The 16694-nt window shown below is 40.4% G+C and overlaps 2 protein-coding genes across 8 annotated transcripts in view; both read left to right on the plus strand.

Annotated features, from left to right (window-relative positions):
- Positions 1–16694, plus strand: part of TNFRSF11A (TNF receptor superfamily member 11a) — a 374190-nt gene that overhangs the window by 210507 nt on the left and 146989 nt on the right. The gene's annotated exons all lie outside the window — the stretch shown is intronic.
- Positions 1–16694, plus strand: part of ZCCHC2 (zinc finger CCHC-type containing 2) — a 63100-nt gene that overhangs the window by 28286 nt on the left and 18120 nt on the right. For 6 of the 7 annotated variants that reach the window (XR_008376046.1, XR_008376045.1, XM_053572057.1 and 3 more), the window contains 6 exons: positions 4256–4350; positions 8376–8459; positions 10778–10835; positions 13170–13305; positions 14395–14459; positions 14962–15056. Coding sequence is in view for 5 of the 7 variants with exons in the window: in XM_053572057.1 (XP_053428032.1) it covers positions 4256–4350; positions 8376–8459; positions 10778–10835; positions 13170–13305; positions 14395–14459; positions 14962–15056 (533 nt within the window). In the remaining 2 variants the exon portion in view is untranslated. The remainder of the gene's footprint in view (positions 1–4255; positions 4351–8375; positions 8460–10777; positions 10836–13169; positions 13306–14394; positions 14460–14961; positions 15057–16694) is intronic. The other variant, XM_053572058.1, reaches the window with a different exon arrangement.

Consider the following 16694-nt stretch of genomic DNA (forward strand, 5'->3'; position numbering starts at 1 on the left):
CAACAATGATAACTACGACCAAAAAATAGCTGGGCATTGTGGTGGGCTCCTGTAGTCCCAGCTACTTGGAAGGCTGAGGCAAGATAATCACTTAGCCTAGGAGTTGGAGGTTGCTGTGAGCTGCGATGCCATGGCACTCTACCCAGCGCGACAGCTTGAGGCTCTGTTAAAAAAAAAACAAAAACAAAAGCCAGTGTCAGATGGGGTGTCTGTATGGATACCCATGTGGTCACCACAGCTCCCAGAGTGAGGGACCGTTTGGAGTGGAGAAGACAGGACAGTGCCAAAATGAATGTGAATAAGAAGAGTGACCTAAAGGTTGGTGCGCGATGCGGACTGAGAGCCCTGGCGAGGGGCATGTGTGTGCTGGGTGTGGGAAGAGGAGGGCCTGCCACCCAAGTGGCTCTGGAGAAGGCTGGAGCCCAGAACTGGCCAGATTCTTGTCAGAATACAGAGGTGCAGCCTCCATTAACTAAAGAGTCTCTTTAGGGAATAGAGAGCACCAGGGAAGGGTTTAGAGAAAGAAGAGGAGAAATGGTAGGGGAGCAGAGAGCATTTTAGGGATGAGACCAGGTGAAAGGTTGGGTAGTAATATGCAGGAATTCAGTAGTTGGTTGAATTCCTGAATCCCTGAGCTGCTCAGACTTTGAGGGGCATATATATCCCCTGGGATCTTGTTCAAGTATGGATCCTTATTTCCTATCGTATCAAAGTGAGCTCGAGGAAGCACCAGGAGGTGCTGGTGGACCATGGAATGCAAATTGAGTAGCAAGGCCTCAGCAGTTGGTGAGCACTCAGACCACAACATAGAAGCGGTGGGAGGAGGGAGTTTCTGCAGCTGTGTTATTGGTGCAGGAGGGAGCAGCAAGGTGGTCTTGGTGTGTGGTGACCAAACCGCTAGATGAGCAGTTGGTGCTGCTCTTATCCTGTCTGTGTTCTGTCTGTATGTGTTGCAGCCTGCGGCCATGTTTACTGCTTGGCCCCAGGGTCAGACCAAGGTCTGAGGCCTTGAGGCTGACAGAAGCAGACTCAGAGCTCCACTGCCACACTGCTTCAGTTGAGTGTGGGACAATGTTACTTACAAATTGCTTGATAGAGAACCACTCAGTTTATTTTGAATAACTCAGGGCTCTCATAATATACCAAACAGATGCTCAATAAAGAACATTGAGAAAACAAAGCAATAAAAAAATGACAACTACCCGAACTATTATTGATGTTTTTTCTTTTGACTTCTTTGCCTGTAGTACTAGATCTGCACTTTTATATCTCATTGCTCCTCTCAAATTATAAGCATTTTATACAGACGGAGTTTTCATTATCCCAAATGCTCAGGACCAGAAGTATTTTGGATTTCAGATTTTTTTGGATTTTGAAATAGTCGCATTACTCAGGTTCATGATTCCTAATTAAAAAATCTGAAATTCGGGCGGTGCCTGTGGCTCAGTGAGTAGGGCGCCGGCCCCATATGCTGAGGGTGGCGGGTTCAAACCCAGCCCCGGCCAAACTGCAACCAAAAAAATAGCCGGGCGTTGTGGCGGGCGCCTGTAGTCCCAGCTGCTCGGGAGGCTGAGGCAAGAGAATTGCGTAAGCCCAAGAGTTAGAGGTTGCTGTGAGCTGTGTGAGGCCACGGCACTCTACCCGAGGGCAGTACAGTGAGACTCTGTCTCTACAAAAAAAATAAATAAATAATAAAATAAAAAAAAATCTGAAATTCGAAATGCTTGAAGTGAGCATTTCCTTTGAGTGTCATATTGGCACTCCAGAAAATTTCAGATTTTGGACTTTCAGATTGAGGATACTGGGCTTGATTTAGCTCTTCAGAAACATTTTGAATGGCTGAAAAATGATGTCCTATCTGGCTCTGTAATCTTTTGACTGTTTTTCTATTGTTGAAAAATAAGTAATTTCCCACCCCCATAGAGCTCTGACCATTCTTAAAACATTTCTCAGATTTATTATTTGCTACAGAGAGATTCTTTGAAATCAGTTTACTGATTGAAAGACTAAGATCTTCATTAACGAGCACTGACAACACACTTTTTCTTATGAAGTTTATGTAATTTTTGAATTTACCTGCTTTACAAACATTATGCTAATTTGACAGGTGAATGATTGTTGTATTAGATTTAATTTTTATCTCCTTTGTTGTTAAAATTCAGTATCTTTCTATAAGTTTAGCCATTTGTGTATTTTGTGAGGTCATCTGTCCTTTTTCAGTTGATCTTTGGGTTTTGTTTTTCTTAGATTTTTAGTGAGATATATTACACTTTTTTTTTTTTTTTTTGAGGCAGAGTCTCACTTAGTTGCCTCCTGGTAGAGTGCCATGGCATAGCTCACAGCAACCTCAAACTCTTTGGCCTCAAGCAATTCTCTTGCCTCAGCCTCCCACTTAAGTAGGCAGGACCACAGGTGCCCACCACAGTGCCAGGCGGGTCTCACTATGTCTCAGGCTGGTCTTGAACCTGTGAGCTCAGGTAAACCACCAGCCTTGAACTCCCAGAGTGCTGGGATTATAGGCATGAGCCACCACGCCCAGCCATATTAACCACTTTTATATCATTTTTAATTTAACTATGATTTTTTAAATGAAGTTAAAGTTATGTCTGTCAGTCTTTGTCTTCGTTACTCTTTCCAGATTAGAAAGTTATTCCCAGACTGTTCATTGAGTTTTGAGTACATCTCTGGAGACATGTGGAAAATACAATAATTAGGTTGGAATCTTATGTTTTTCCTCATGGCAAAATTAACTCTAGGTGGCTCAAGGATGTCAGTGCAAGAAAGAAAATATGAAATTTATAATGTTTATATAAAATATTTTTCTAAGTATCACACAATACCTAGAAACCATTAAAGAAAAACAGAAATTTGTTTACTCAATCAAATTTGTACTTGATGTAAAAAAAAAAAAAAAACCTATAAGCAAAATGAAGACAGAGTTGAAGTTCAAGGGAAAAGTACTCACAATAAGTTCTTTTTTATAAAAATGAACTTCTTAAGAATCAATAAGATAGGGCAGTGCCTGTGGCTCAAGGAGTAGGGCGCCAGTCCCATATGCCAGAGGTGGTGGGTTCAAACCTAGCCCCCGCCAAAAACCAAAAAAAAAAAAAAAAGAATCAATAAGATAATAAAAACTAATAGCCCAAAGCAAGGGGGAAATGGGAGCATTTATGAACAAATAACACAAAGGACTTGAGATTTTAAGTGACTTTTAAGCAAATGAAAAAAGATGAAGCCTCAAAGTTTTATTTGACCTGTTGAATATGTCAAGATCAGAAAGGATGGCAGGTGAGGAGCTGTGGTAGGTGGTGAGTGGTGAGCTGAGAGGGGGAGGGGAGACACGACTGTAAGAGGGGCTTTACCTAACAAATGCGGTCAGTGTAACCTGGTTTCTTGTACCCTCCATGAATCCCCAACAATTAAAAAAAAAAAAAACCTTGGGGAGAAATTAAAAATAAAAATTTTAAATAAGCATTAAAAGTGTTCAAAAATAATAGAAGGGGATTTGTATACTGAGCATGTATAGCGGGTTAAGGTTACAGTTTATTTACATAAGCTATTCGAGTCGCATAACCTTGAGGAACTGGTAGTATTTCCATATGAGAAAATTGAAGCTGAAAGGCTAAATAACTTGTGTAGGTGATTCAGCTTCTAAGTAGTTAAGTTTACTGTGATAATTCTCCATTAGACTGTGCTCTACCTGTATGTATGTTCAAGACCTCTTTATAGGTACCACAGTAGGGTACCTAAAGGTGAGAAAAGGTGGTTTTCAGAGACAACTTAGAATCAGAGTACCGTACACAAGCAATATGAATCACGGGTAACATGTTAACTGCACAACTGTGTTCACGTTTCCAGGAATTTTAGTATTCCAAACTTCGTAACCTTTTACTTACAGCCAAATGATGAAAAGTAACATCTGCAAAGAAGAGATTGCAGTTTGTTCTGAGCAGAAAGGCATCTATTGGACCCTTGGGCAAAAAGCTGAATAATAATTGTTTTTGGCCAGAATTGAAACCTTATACAGATTGTACAAAATTAAAAATAAATCTGTTTAATTTATTCTTGCAAATGAGTTTGTTAAATTTTACTCACTTTTTTCCTATAGGAAATACATTAGAACATAATTAGGAAAAAACAGTATTTTTCTATAATGAATTAAACTGACACTTAAAACTGCATCATAATCTAAACTGAGTCGCTTGTGGATTTATATTATCTGACATTAACAAATTTCTTTTCTGTTTATATGCAGGCAGCTATTTTCAACTTCATCACAAGCTTTCCTGCAGAGTCAGAAAGTACATAGCTTTTTCCAGTCCATATCTTCAGAATCACTGCACAGTCTCAGTAAGCATCCTCTGTCCCCCTGTGGAAATCTTTTTTCTTTGCTTGGTTTTCTTACTTTACTGTGTCAATGTATATAGCTTTGTCATTTTAGTTAAAGAATTAGTGACATACAATTAAGAAATACTTGCCATTTTTAATAAATTGTACACTGTAGTTTTAGAGAAAATAATGTATAAAAGCTAGTATAACAAAGAGACTGATTGGGTCTAAATATCTCTAGACTTTGGGACGTGGTTGATCCTTCAGTTCCTTGTCAGAACTGGCTCACAGATTGGAGAGATGTTACAGTGCTGCCTGTGGGGTGTATGACCTACGCTTAGTCTTCCTCCTGTGTCTCCTCTCCCCAGGATGAGCCTTCCTAGCCTTGCAGCTGCACAAGTGGAAAGCATTAGAATTAAAACTTTTCTTTCTTTCTTTTTTTTGTGGTTTTTGGCCGAGGCTGGGTTTGAACCCACCATCTCCGGCATACAGGGCCAGCGCCCTACTCCTTTGAGCCACAGGCGCCACCCTAAAACTTTTCTTTGTTTTCAGCGACTGAAAGTCCAGCCTGTGCTAGACAAAGATGTCTTCCCTTTGTCCCTTCCTTTCTGTTCGCTTCCTCTTGGGCTCCTCTTTCCTGCATAGACACGGGGTCTTCTTTCAGACCCTGGTTTCTCATTCTGCTTTAACCAGTCTGAGGATCACTGCAGGAATGAACTTGATTGTTAATCCCTCCCTCAAAACTTTAGAAGTTTGGTATGACATTGAAGACCTGCTGTGAACTTCCCTGAGCCGCCTCCTGCTTTCCCACCCTCTGTCTGCCCATCGTGACGGGCGCAGGGTCTCTGGGACGTCCTGAGCCTCCTTCCCTGAGCCTCCTCCTGCTTTCCCACCCTCTGTCTGCCCATCGTGACGGGCGCAGGGTCTCTGGGACGTCCTGAGCCTCCTTCCCTGAGCCTCCTCCTGCTTTCCCACCCTCTGTCTGCCCATCGTGACGGGCGCAGGGTCTCTGGGACGTCCTGAGCCTCCTTCCCTGAGCCTCCTCCTGCTTTCCCACCCTCTGTCTGCCCATCGTGACGGGCGCAGGGTCTCTGGGACGTCCTGAGCCTCCTTCCCTGAGCCTCCTCCTGCTTTCCCACCCTCTGTCTGCCCATCGTGACGGGCGCAGGGTCTCTGGGACGTCCTGAGCCTCCTTCCCTGAGCCTCCTCCTGCTTTCCCACCCTCTGTCTGCCCATCGTGACGGGCGCAGGGTCTCTGGGACGTCCTGAGCCTCCTTCCCTGAGCCTCCTCCTGCTTTCCCACCCTCTGTCTGCCCATCGTGACGGGCGCAGGGTCTCTGGGATGTCCTGAGCCTCCTTCCCTTAGCCTCCTCCTGCTTTCCCACCCTCTGTCTGCCCATCGTGACGGGCGCAGGGTCTCTGGGACGTCCTGCTGCGACCTGCTCACTGCTGCTGTGCTTGTGCCCTACAGATCCAGCCTTTGACCTCAGCTCGTTGAGATCACAGCAGTTGAAGTCACAGCTGAGGCATCACTGCTTCCTTGATGCTTTCCCAGTTTTTTATGTTGCTGAATATTCACTTTTGCCTTTGTGTATCAGCATTCATTGCAGCCTGCCTGGTGTTTAATTTTATACGCGTCGACCTCAGTCTTCCTTTTTAACATACTTTGCCAATAATATTGATGTGTCCTTACGGAGCATTTCTGCTTTAAGCACAGTTATTATAGCAGGGAAACTTTTTTTCCTTTAAATTTATCCTGCCTTCCACAGAGACATATTTTCCTGTAACTAAAAGGGAAAGAAAACATATTTCCATAATTTGAGGTGAGCAAGAGGTGAAAAAATGTGATTGGATGGGACAGACTTAACTTTTAAAGTTTCTTTGTTTAAGTATATAGGTAGATGCCTTTAATATTTTAAATATAACTAACAATTGGAATATAAAATATGGCCGGTGTGGTGGTTCACACCTGTAATTCTAGCACTTTGGGAGGCTGAGGTAGGAGGATTGCTTGAACCCAGGAGTTTGAGGTTTCTGTGAGCTAGGTCGATGTCACCATGATCTAGCCTAGGAAAGAGAGTGAGATTCTATCTCCAATAAAAAGAATATAAAATGACTGTTTATGACTAGTTGACCAAGACACCATGTACAACTCCATGGTTTAACTTTTTTATTTTTTTTTTTAAAGACAGAGTCTCACTTTGTCACCCTCAGTAGAGTGCCGAGGCATCACAGCTCATAGCAACCTCCATTTCTTGGGCTTAGGTGATTCTCTTGCCTCAGCCTCCCAGGTAGCTGGGACTATAGGCCATGGTTTAACTTTATGTCTGAGAAACGTCAGTGGCATTTATTAAAGAGGAGTCCTGATCATTCTAGAACTATGTAGATTTAACAATCAGTGCTTTCACCCTGAGCCAAGTATTAATACTTTTTAATGCATATCTATCAATAGCATCTATTTAATTCTAAAAAGGTACTGAATTGAAGCACAAAGTTAAAGTTTTAATTCAGATTAACAAGCTGCTCAGGAAAACTCACCCAAGTGAAGAGTACACATCTCAGTAATGAAAAACTCATCCTGAGGACTTAGCAATATTTAAATTATATGTGCAATGCTCAAGAGGTTGGTAGATTTTGTTTTAAGGTTATAAAATTAAAATGCTGCATGAAAGTACATGCTTTGAGATTGTGAGAAATTTTTGTTGGCGTTGATATTCATGCATGTCTCGAATTGTCTCACCAATGAACATATCAAGGTTCATTTGCATAACTTTTTATTTTTGCTTTGTAAAAGGTGAGGTCTCGGGGAGTACAGTGGTACAATCATAGCCCTCTGCCACCTTAGATTCTTGGGCTCAAACAATCCTCCCACCTCAGCCTCTTGAGTAAATGGGACTATAGGCAGGCATCATCACATTCAGGTAAATGTTTTTCGTAAAGTTTTTGTAGAGATTGGGTCTTGCTGTGGTACCCAGGCCGGTCTTAACTCACAGCTCAAGCAATCCTTTTACCGTTGCTTCCCAAAGTGCTGGGATTACAGGCATGAGCCACCATACCCAGCCTCAGGGGATCTTTTTTTTTTGGGGGGGGGGGGGTTGTTTTGTTTTTTGAAAAATTGATGGCTTTATGTTTTTGTTACCAAGGGACAGAGAGCAATACTCCATACCCTGACAATTAAGACTGAGAAAATAATGTTTAGACCGGGCGTAGTGGCTCACGCCTATAATCCTAGCACTCTGGGAGGCCAAGGTGGGTGGATTGCCTGAGCTCACGCGTTTAAGACCAGCCTGAGCAAGAGTGAGACCCCATCTCTAAAAATAGCCAGGCATTGTGGGAGGTGCCTATAGTCCCAGGTACTTGGGAGGCTGAGTCAAGAGAATTCTTTCAGCCCAAGGGTTTGAGGTTGCTGTGAGCTATGACACCACTGGACTCTACTGAGGGTGACAAAGTGAGATTCTTTCTCAAAAAAAAAAAGTTACGATAAGTGAGTGAAGTTTTGGAACCCTGGGATCCTGCTGATCTATATTTTAACAGGGCAATAATCCATTGCTATCAGAATGTGTCCCATGGATCAGTGCTGGTCCACAAATTGCTTTTCACTGGTGTGTAGTAGAAGAAAAGAAATGGGGTAGACACTGAGAAACTTGTGTAGCAGTCAATATTGTTAACATCATTGTCATATTTGCAAAATTAGCAATCCACAGCAAAGTGAAGAAAAATGAAAACAGAATCCTTACCGTACCACTGAAGTCTGAGGCTGGTAGAGCCCATTTGCTCATTTTGCTGGTGACACATCTGAAAAGACCTGCAGGTCTCCTGGTTCTTCAGGGGACAACCGGCTCCGTGATTCAGGGTCCCCACTCACAGTCTGGGGTTCTGGGCTGTGTCATCTTGGTTTTGTAAAGGTCCTAATAAGCAGAAATGATTTCTTCACCACTAACCTTCTCCTCATCTTCTTGGATAGAAAAAATAATCATTATTTTTGTTTTCTTTATCTCTCTATTGAGATTTTCCTAAAGCTAATAATAATTGAATACTTCCTACAGATAACTTACAGTCCTCTCTGAAGACTTCTAAGATACTAGAACACTTAAAAGAAGACAGCTCAGAAGCTTCAAGTCAAGAAGAAGGTAATTGTAGGCTCACTAGAACAAGTCCTTCTGCCTGATGGTGGGATATGAATAGAACAGATGAAGGAGCTGAGAAGCAGACATGGGGGGGATACATTATCATAAGTGGGGAAAGAGTAGACTGTTCAGTAAACGGTGCTAGCACAATCGGCCTTCCATAGGAAGAATACATATCATTAGATTTCTAATTATATCTGAATAACAGTTTATATGTAAAATTTCAATTTTTTTTTTTTTTTTTGAGATAGAGTCTCCTTCCGTCACCCTGGGTAGACTGCTGTGGCTTCATAGTTCACAGCAACCTCAAACTCCTAGGTTCCATCCATCTTCTTTCCTCAGCCTCCCAAGTAGCTGGGACTATAGGCTCGCGCTACAATGCCTAGCTAGTTTCTCTGTTTTTAGTAGAAACAGGATCTTGCTCTCTTTCAGACTGGTCTCAAACTCCTGATCTTAGGTGATCCACCTGCCTCAGCCTTCCTGAGTGCTAGGATTGCAGATGTGAGCCACCCAGCACAGCCTCTAAAATTGCAACTTCAAAATTCTAATCTGTGAAGAGCAACTTTTCTTGAACAAGGCCGAGCATTACCATAGTAGAGATCTTACTAATCTACATTAGAACTTACATGTGACAGAAGAGACCATCCAACTAGAAGATAATCCATAAGACTGGGAGATGATTTTTGCAGGGTATTTAGATGAAAAGTCTGTATCCAGACCATAGAATTGTCCTCCTAAAAAATCAGTGAGGAAATCAGTCCAATTGAAATATGCGTAGAAAACACAAATGGTAATTCATAGAAGACAAGACTTAAACGACCGTATTAAACAGTGTGTGGCCTCAGAACAATGCTAAGAACTGTTTCACACTTGTCTGATTAGCAGAACATTTTCAATTCTGATGTTATAAGGGTGTGAAGCAATGGGAGCTCTCATGCACTGCTGATGGGGGTATGAATTGGCACAGCTACTTAGGAATTTTGCACTGTGTAGTGAAGTGGAGATAATTTTGTGCTCTGTCCAGTGATTCTGCATCTATGAAAATTGTTCAGGTACACACCCAAGAGGACAAGGACAGGTGTCCTCAAGCTGACATTGTTTATGAGAGCAAATAGCAGGAAATTTCCTGAATGTTTTAGATTTTAGTAACATTTTAAGTAAATCATAGTGTATTTGTGTTAGATGGCAATCAAAATAAAGGACATTTATAGCACAGTCAACTCTCTGTTTATCTGTGGATTCCTCATCTGTGGGTTTAACTAGCTGGGAGTTGAAAATATTCAGGGGGAATAATTTGTGTCCATGATGAACACATACAGACTTTTTTTCCTTGTCATTATTCCTTAAACATTTGTTTACATAGCATTTTCATTGTATTAGGTATTATGAGTAATCAAGAGATGATTGGAAATATATAGGAGGCTATGCAGAGGTTATATGCAAATACCAAGGGTTGGCTGTATATTTAAAATGTAACACCTGTATGTGTTATGAGCACATATATGGTTAAAAGAAAAACTTGGAGTAGAATGTTTCTTTTTTTTTTTTGTAGAGACAGAGTCTCACTGTACCGCCCTCAGGTAGAGTGCCGTGGCATCACACAGCTCACAGCAACCTCTAACTCTTGGGCTTACGAGATTCTCCTGCCTCAGCCTCCCGAGCAGCTGGGACTACAGGCGCCCGCCACAACGCCCGGCTATTTTTTTTTGTTGTTGTTGTTGCAGTTTGGCCGCTGGGTTTGAACCCGCCACTCTCGGCATATGAGGCCGTCGCCCTACTCACTGAGCCACAGGCGCCACCCAGAGTAGAATGTTTCAACAAGTAAATTACTAGTTAACCTCTGTAAAGGGCAGGCAGTAAATGAAATGGGTGGCCTTCAGTAATATTTGTGATACTTTGTTTCTAAAGTAAAAAAAAAAAAAAGCAAATATAGAAAAGTCTGGGAGGTGGATGTATATGGGTGTTCGTTAAATTAATAGGGTTTTTTTTTTTTTAATACTGAAACAATTTAGTTTTTTAATGGTTAAAGAGTTCTACCTGAAATTGAATGTTGTGGTTTTCTATGGAAATGTCCATGTTAGACTTTTGGACAAAATTGATTTCCTATTAGGTGAAACACATTTGAGAAGATATTTTAAAGGTAATTGAATAGTTCGTTGTATTTTTGGAAAAGTGCTTCTTTAAGATATTTTCTCTGTTGAGAGATGCTTAGAAGTGCTTTACAGTCTTATCACCACTGCTATGATCACATGAATTAGTAGCAACTTTTGAATTTTTGCTACAGCATCTAATATAACAAATTACCTTTTCTTCTACTGTAGACGTGTTGCAGCACACCGTAATCCACAAGAAACATACCGGGAAAAGTCCCATTGTAAAGTAGGTATCTGATTTCTAAAACATAAATGCCTTCGTGCATTTTTGAATTGGTGTAACATTTAATTAAATTATTGATGAATTTAGCTGTAATTTTTACCTTTTGCTGTATTTATTATTTCTTTATTCCAGAAAAGTCCCACCTTTTTTGTGTTTTCTTTCTCTCTTTTGTTGCCTTCTCTTGGTTTTTTTGCTATTTCTTCTTTTCTTGAGAGTTTACATTGTTTTTCTATTCTTCTAGTGGTTATCCTAGAAGTTATGTTATAGATTTTTGACCTGTGGTATTAATTTGTGCTTGTTCCATTTCCAAACACTTTGAGATCACTGTAATGCCATTTGTCTCCTCCTGACTTATGAATCAGAGCTTCCACTCATTACTCTATGTAATTTCAAGCTCATGAAACCTTTTTTCGGTGTTCACTTAGATTTTACCCTTTCCTTGCTCTCACTTCTTCCTGTGTCTCTAAGCCTCCACTCGAGTTCATTTTCCTTCTAATTGAAGAACACTTGCATATTCTCTATAGTCACATCTGCCAGTGATGAATGTATTTAGCTTTTATCTGAAGGGAAAAAATATTTATTTTGCCTTCAGTTTTGAAACCTACTTTGGCCGGGTATCGATAGGATTGTAGATTGGCAGTTAGTTTTCTGTTAGCCCTTTGACGCTGTACTTGCCTTGTCTTCTGGTCTAATGCCTTCGGTCCCTTCCATTATATACCCAGCTCACCTCTGGTTTCTCCTACAGGTCACATAAGTCATTTGTGTGATTTCTGACTCGCATTAGTACTGTTGCCTCGAGTATGTTCTGTAAGTCTTTTCACTTTCTGCCCCAGGGCCTTTGCTGATTCCTCAGGAGGATGCTGCCTGTCCTCTGGGTAGATCATTCTGGGAGGGCACCGTTGCTTCTAACCTCAGCAGTGGGGCATTGACTGGGGTCCTTTGCTATTTTTCTCTACTCCCTTGCTCCTCCTCTTTGAGATCACCTCCAAATAAACTGTGTCATTCCAGATTCTACCTTTAAGGGGAACTCACACTTAGTGTATCTAGCATCCGTCATTTCACTTCATCTTACCTTGGCTGTTTGATTGTAGTAGTCTTTTTCTCCTGACGTGTTTTAAGTTTTTTTCATTTTCAGCAGTTTTCATGTGGTACATTTTGTACCTTTCTTTGCACGAATTCTGCTTCTTGAGTCTATAGCTTGATATCTTTTGATTTTAGGAGATTCCTAGCTCTATCTCATCAAATATTTCTTCTGACCTATTCTAAGATTCCAAGTCTTTGTATAGTTAGACTTTTTACCACCTCCCACGTGCCTTTTAATTTTTTTCCTGTTTTCCATATTTTTTCCCTCTCAGTGCTTCAATCTGTTTTCTTCTGTGAAATGTTTTCTTGCCATTTTCTTCATGTTTCTCCTTCACTGATTTTCTTCACTTATTTCTCATTCATTAAGTCCTGTTTTTGTTTTTTTTTTTTTGGAGACTGAGTCTCATTTTGTTGCTCTTGGTAGAGTGCAGTGGCATCACAGCTCACAGCAACTTCAATACTTTTGGGTTCAAGTGATTCTCTTGCCTCAGCCTCCCAAGTACCTGGGACTACAGCCGCCCATCACAACACTGAGCTATTTTTAGAGACAGGGTCTCACTCTTGGTCAGGCTGGTCTCAAATCTGTGAGCTCAGGCAATCCACACCCACCTGGGCTTCCCAGAGTGGTAGGATTACAGGCATGAGCCACCTCGTGCGGCCTCATTCATTGAGTTCTTAGTATGTATTTTACAGCTCTAGAATCTAAATTTGGGTTTTTAAAAATATTTTTCTGTACTTTTTCAAAATTCTCAGTCTTGTACTCAGTGTCCAAGTTAAGCGCTATTATCTGAAAGTCTGTGTCCAGTAACTTCATATTCTGCATTCTCTTTGTACCTGTTTTTGATGTCTGTTTCTTTTGGTTTTCAGTCACATTATAATACTCCCCCTTCATGTGCCTACTTATACACAGTACTTAACACGGTAATTAACACAGTAATTCTCTCAAGATACAGGTTATATAAGCCTCTATCCCCAGCTGTAAGTGGTCAAAACGATCACAAGAGCATAGAGTCTGAAGGCAGAGTGTGCGTTGGTTGTTATCCTTTTTAGAGATGATAAGTGATATTGATGATAAAATAGACGCATACTGGTTTATTTCTTACGTTTACTTTTTTCCTTAGACCTATCGCTACACATTCTATGAAGAAATTAATATAGTGAAGAAAGTTACTGTAGGTTCTTCATTGCAGTGATACAACAGGTTAGATTACTGTGGGTAGGTTTTCATACTTCCATAAATTTTTCTTTTCATAGCAGCATTGGTACTAGTTGTTCTCCATTGGATGGGCTTACCATGCAATTTTCTGAACAGAATGGAGTTGTGGATTGGAGGAAGCAGAGCTGTGCCGCCACTCAGCACCCAGAGCACTGTGTGACCTTAGCTGACCAGGTACATGGGGGGGGGGAGGTTGTCTTATTTTGGTGCCATGTAGTCAGATCATTGCAACTCTGTTTAAAAAATTGAGTTCCATAAGCATTCATTCAGGTGGTGTGTCTGGTAAGGAAAGGGAGGAATGTTTAAGTGTAAGATATTATATTTAACTGGTATATAGGATCTCACCTCTTAGAACTGAAAAAGTAGATTTGCTTTTATTGCTCATGTAAAATTAGTACACTTTTTTATAACACCTAGTAAGGTGTTCATTAAATTGTTATGCTGAAATTCTTTGGTCTTCAAAGAATTGTTCACATTTCAATCACTGTCATGCTGTTTGTGATACAAATTTTCAAACTGCCTTTTCTTCAGAAGTTAGTTGGGCCTGTTTGCTGGCGTATCAGAATGTGATTAAGGAATATTTGCTTTCTTAGGCGTTGGGTGTGATCAGAGAACAGAATGTGCTGTCAGGTCTGTGTAGCGTAATCACAGACACGAGAAGAAGTACCTGTAGATGTTGCAACTAGGGAGTGATCTTCCAGCTAGAAAATTGGTGTTAATCTGATTTTGTCTGTAGCTGTGAATCAAATTGAAGTGTTAGCTCTTCCTGGAATGTGTTTTTATATACTGGAGCATATTTTGAGAAATTATAAATTATTTTATTTGTACTTAGTTAATGACTGTTTTCAAACCCATCTGATTCTATTCCCTGCCCCATGCCTATACTCTTATTTTAGAGTTGACAAAATTGTGTGTTGTCAGTGTATCAAACTGAACTTCAGGAGAATACTAGTAAACTTGTAAAAAGATTTGTGTTTTATTTTGTAGTCAGGCAAAAGAATGCAGGTCTATTTTAAAAGAAAAATAGAAAACGTATTTTTCTCATGACAAACACAGTATTAACTATATATCACCAAATATGTAAATTTTAGTAATTTAGGTATGTGACTTCAAAAATAGCTTGGAAATTGAAATTTGTTAGAATATGCAACTGGAAATAAATGCATACCATTTTAATGTTTGTTATCAGAATAAAAGGAATACAACATCAGTATGGTTTTACCTTTTTGTCTGTTTGATTTGTCTTTTAACTTTTTCCACTAGCATTCTGCTGAAAAGCGGAGCTTATCTTCATTAAGTAAGAAGAAAGGAAAGCCACAAATAGAAAAGTAGGTTCAATTCAATGTTTCCAGTAATAGAAATTGGTGAGGAAAGACAGCATGTCAATTGATTATAGTCACATTTAGTTACTATAGTACAAACAGTATTGTCCTTACATTTTTTTTTTTCCAGCAACAGAACAAAGTTTATTTTATTGAAAGATAAAGAAATAGACAAGGGAAGGAGGAGTGACAGAACCTCTGGCAATGGAGGGGTGGCCCAAGTGGGCAGCCTACGTGGGCCTTGTTTTCTTTGTATTTTTAATTCTGGGCTCTTAAAATTCAAAATATTAACATATACAGGTGCTAAAAATAAGGCTATTGTCAAATACTCTATTCAGTGGGTCAAACTCTTAGGGATCTAAAAGGTGACTCTTACTTTTAGGTTCTTCCTTACCAAAATTTCTTTTTAATTACAAAAAAAACTTGAGGGTAATTATAGCAATACTGTACTAATGTGTTTAGTTGAGAACCTCATTTAAAATGTGGGTACTGTGTACATTTGGTTTAGGGAGAAAATTAAGAAAACCGACAACAGATTGAATAGTAGAGTAAATGGTATTAGACTCGCCACTCCTCAGCACGCCCATGGTGGTACTGTGAAAGGTAAGAAAGTCTATTTTTCTTTCAAATACCCATCACCTGAATATATTCAGCATGATACTTACATTAACAGGTGTTGAGCTGTCATGTCAAATCCTAGTATTAGATTTTACCTTGCATTTATGTGCACAGCAATTTCCAAATTAAATAGTTCTGAAATCAATAGCTAATTTAGGGAATGCGAGTCAGCCATGGAGATAACCATCCCCTTTGCTTCAGTCATATTTACCCCCTTTTCTTCTCTGGCAGCAACAGGTTTCCAATCCGCTTCCTTCTCAGGCCCCTTCTTGTTCCCGAGCCGGCAGGTCCTGCAGTCGTGGGGCGTCTTTTCTACAGCTTTGCTGGCCACCCTCATGGAAATCTGGGCATCTTTTTATGGAAACTCAGTTTTTAGAATATTATTGACCTTTTCAAGATTTAAGAACTGTCCTCTTTAAGAAATGTTATGGGGCGTTAGGGGAATTCAGACCCTCAAATTTTTGTTACACTACGTCAGTGTAGGTTCCATTTACCCACCATTAGGTTAAGGTTCCTTTATTTTTAGGTTCAAGGTTCATTTAGCTGAGAAATGCCCCTTTTGCAGCTTCATTGGTTACTTTTCTGTGTTTTGTTTAGTAAAGATGGGAAAAGAATAAAAGCCCACAGACGTCTAGGGGAATGTTCCATGAGTGGCCCCTATCACAGTTATTGAGTGGTCCACAAATATGGTTATTTTAATTTAAATCTTATTCTAATGTTAGTACATTCATTTGTGATACAAATAGCCAGAATATGTTTCTTAAATGGATTACATATTTTATTTAATTAATTTATTTTTTGAGACAGAGTCTCACTCAGTTGCCCTGGGTAGAGTGCTGTGGTGTCATAGCTCACAGCAACTTCAAACTCCTGGGCTCAAGTGATCCTCTTGCCTCAGCCTCCCAAGTAGCTGGGACTGTTAGGTGCCGAGCACAACACCTGGTTATTTTTTCTATTTTTAGCACTCTAGCGATAGCTCTCACTTTGCTCAGGCTGGTTTTGAACTCCTGAGCTTAGGCGATCCATCCGCCTTGGTGTCACAGAGTGCTAGGATTACAGGTGTGAGCCACTGCGCCCAGCCTAGAGTGTATTAAAGTGTGGGTTAAAGTAGATATTTGAGTAGAGAGACTAAATAGGCATAAAAGAAAAAGTTACCATTTGAATCTAAAATCATCTGGCCAGCTCATAGAATCAGGTGACCTATGTGAGAAAAATCTATGTCATCGATGTGTGGATCTGTTTACGATCTTTGAGGTTCTTTGTGGTGATGGCAGCTAAACAGAGGAAGAAAAAGCTAAATAAGGAGTACAGAAGTCTCTGTTGTCTGTTGGTGGACAAGTGGAAATTGCTTCCACCAGGTATCCTTGTCTCTGTTGCTGTCTTTTTTTTTTTAAGAGACAAGGTCTTGGTCTGTTGCCCCACACTGGAGTGCAGTGGTGTGTAACTCACTGTAGCCTCAAACTCCTGGGCTCAAATAATCCTCCTGCTTCAGTTTCCCCAGTAGCTGGGACTAGGGGTATGAGCCACTGCACCTGGTGTGCTAGTAGGTTTGGCTCCTACAGTACATGCTTACTTGGGTCATTTTCTGTAGATCACTCCCGCTCTTATCTACGTCATTTGGGA

Source organism: Nycticebus coucang, chromosome 19 (assembly GCF_027406575.1).
Source record: "Nycticebus coucang isolate mNycCou1 chromosome 19, mNycCou1.pri, whole genome shotgun sequence".
Lineage (NCBI taxonomy): Eukaryota > Metazoa > Chordata > Mammalia > Primates > Lorisidae > Nycticebus > Nycticebus coucang.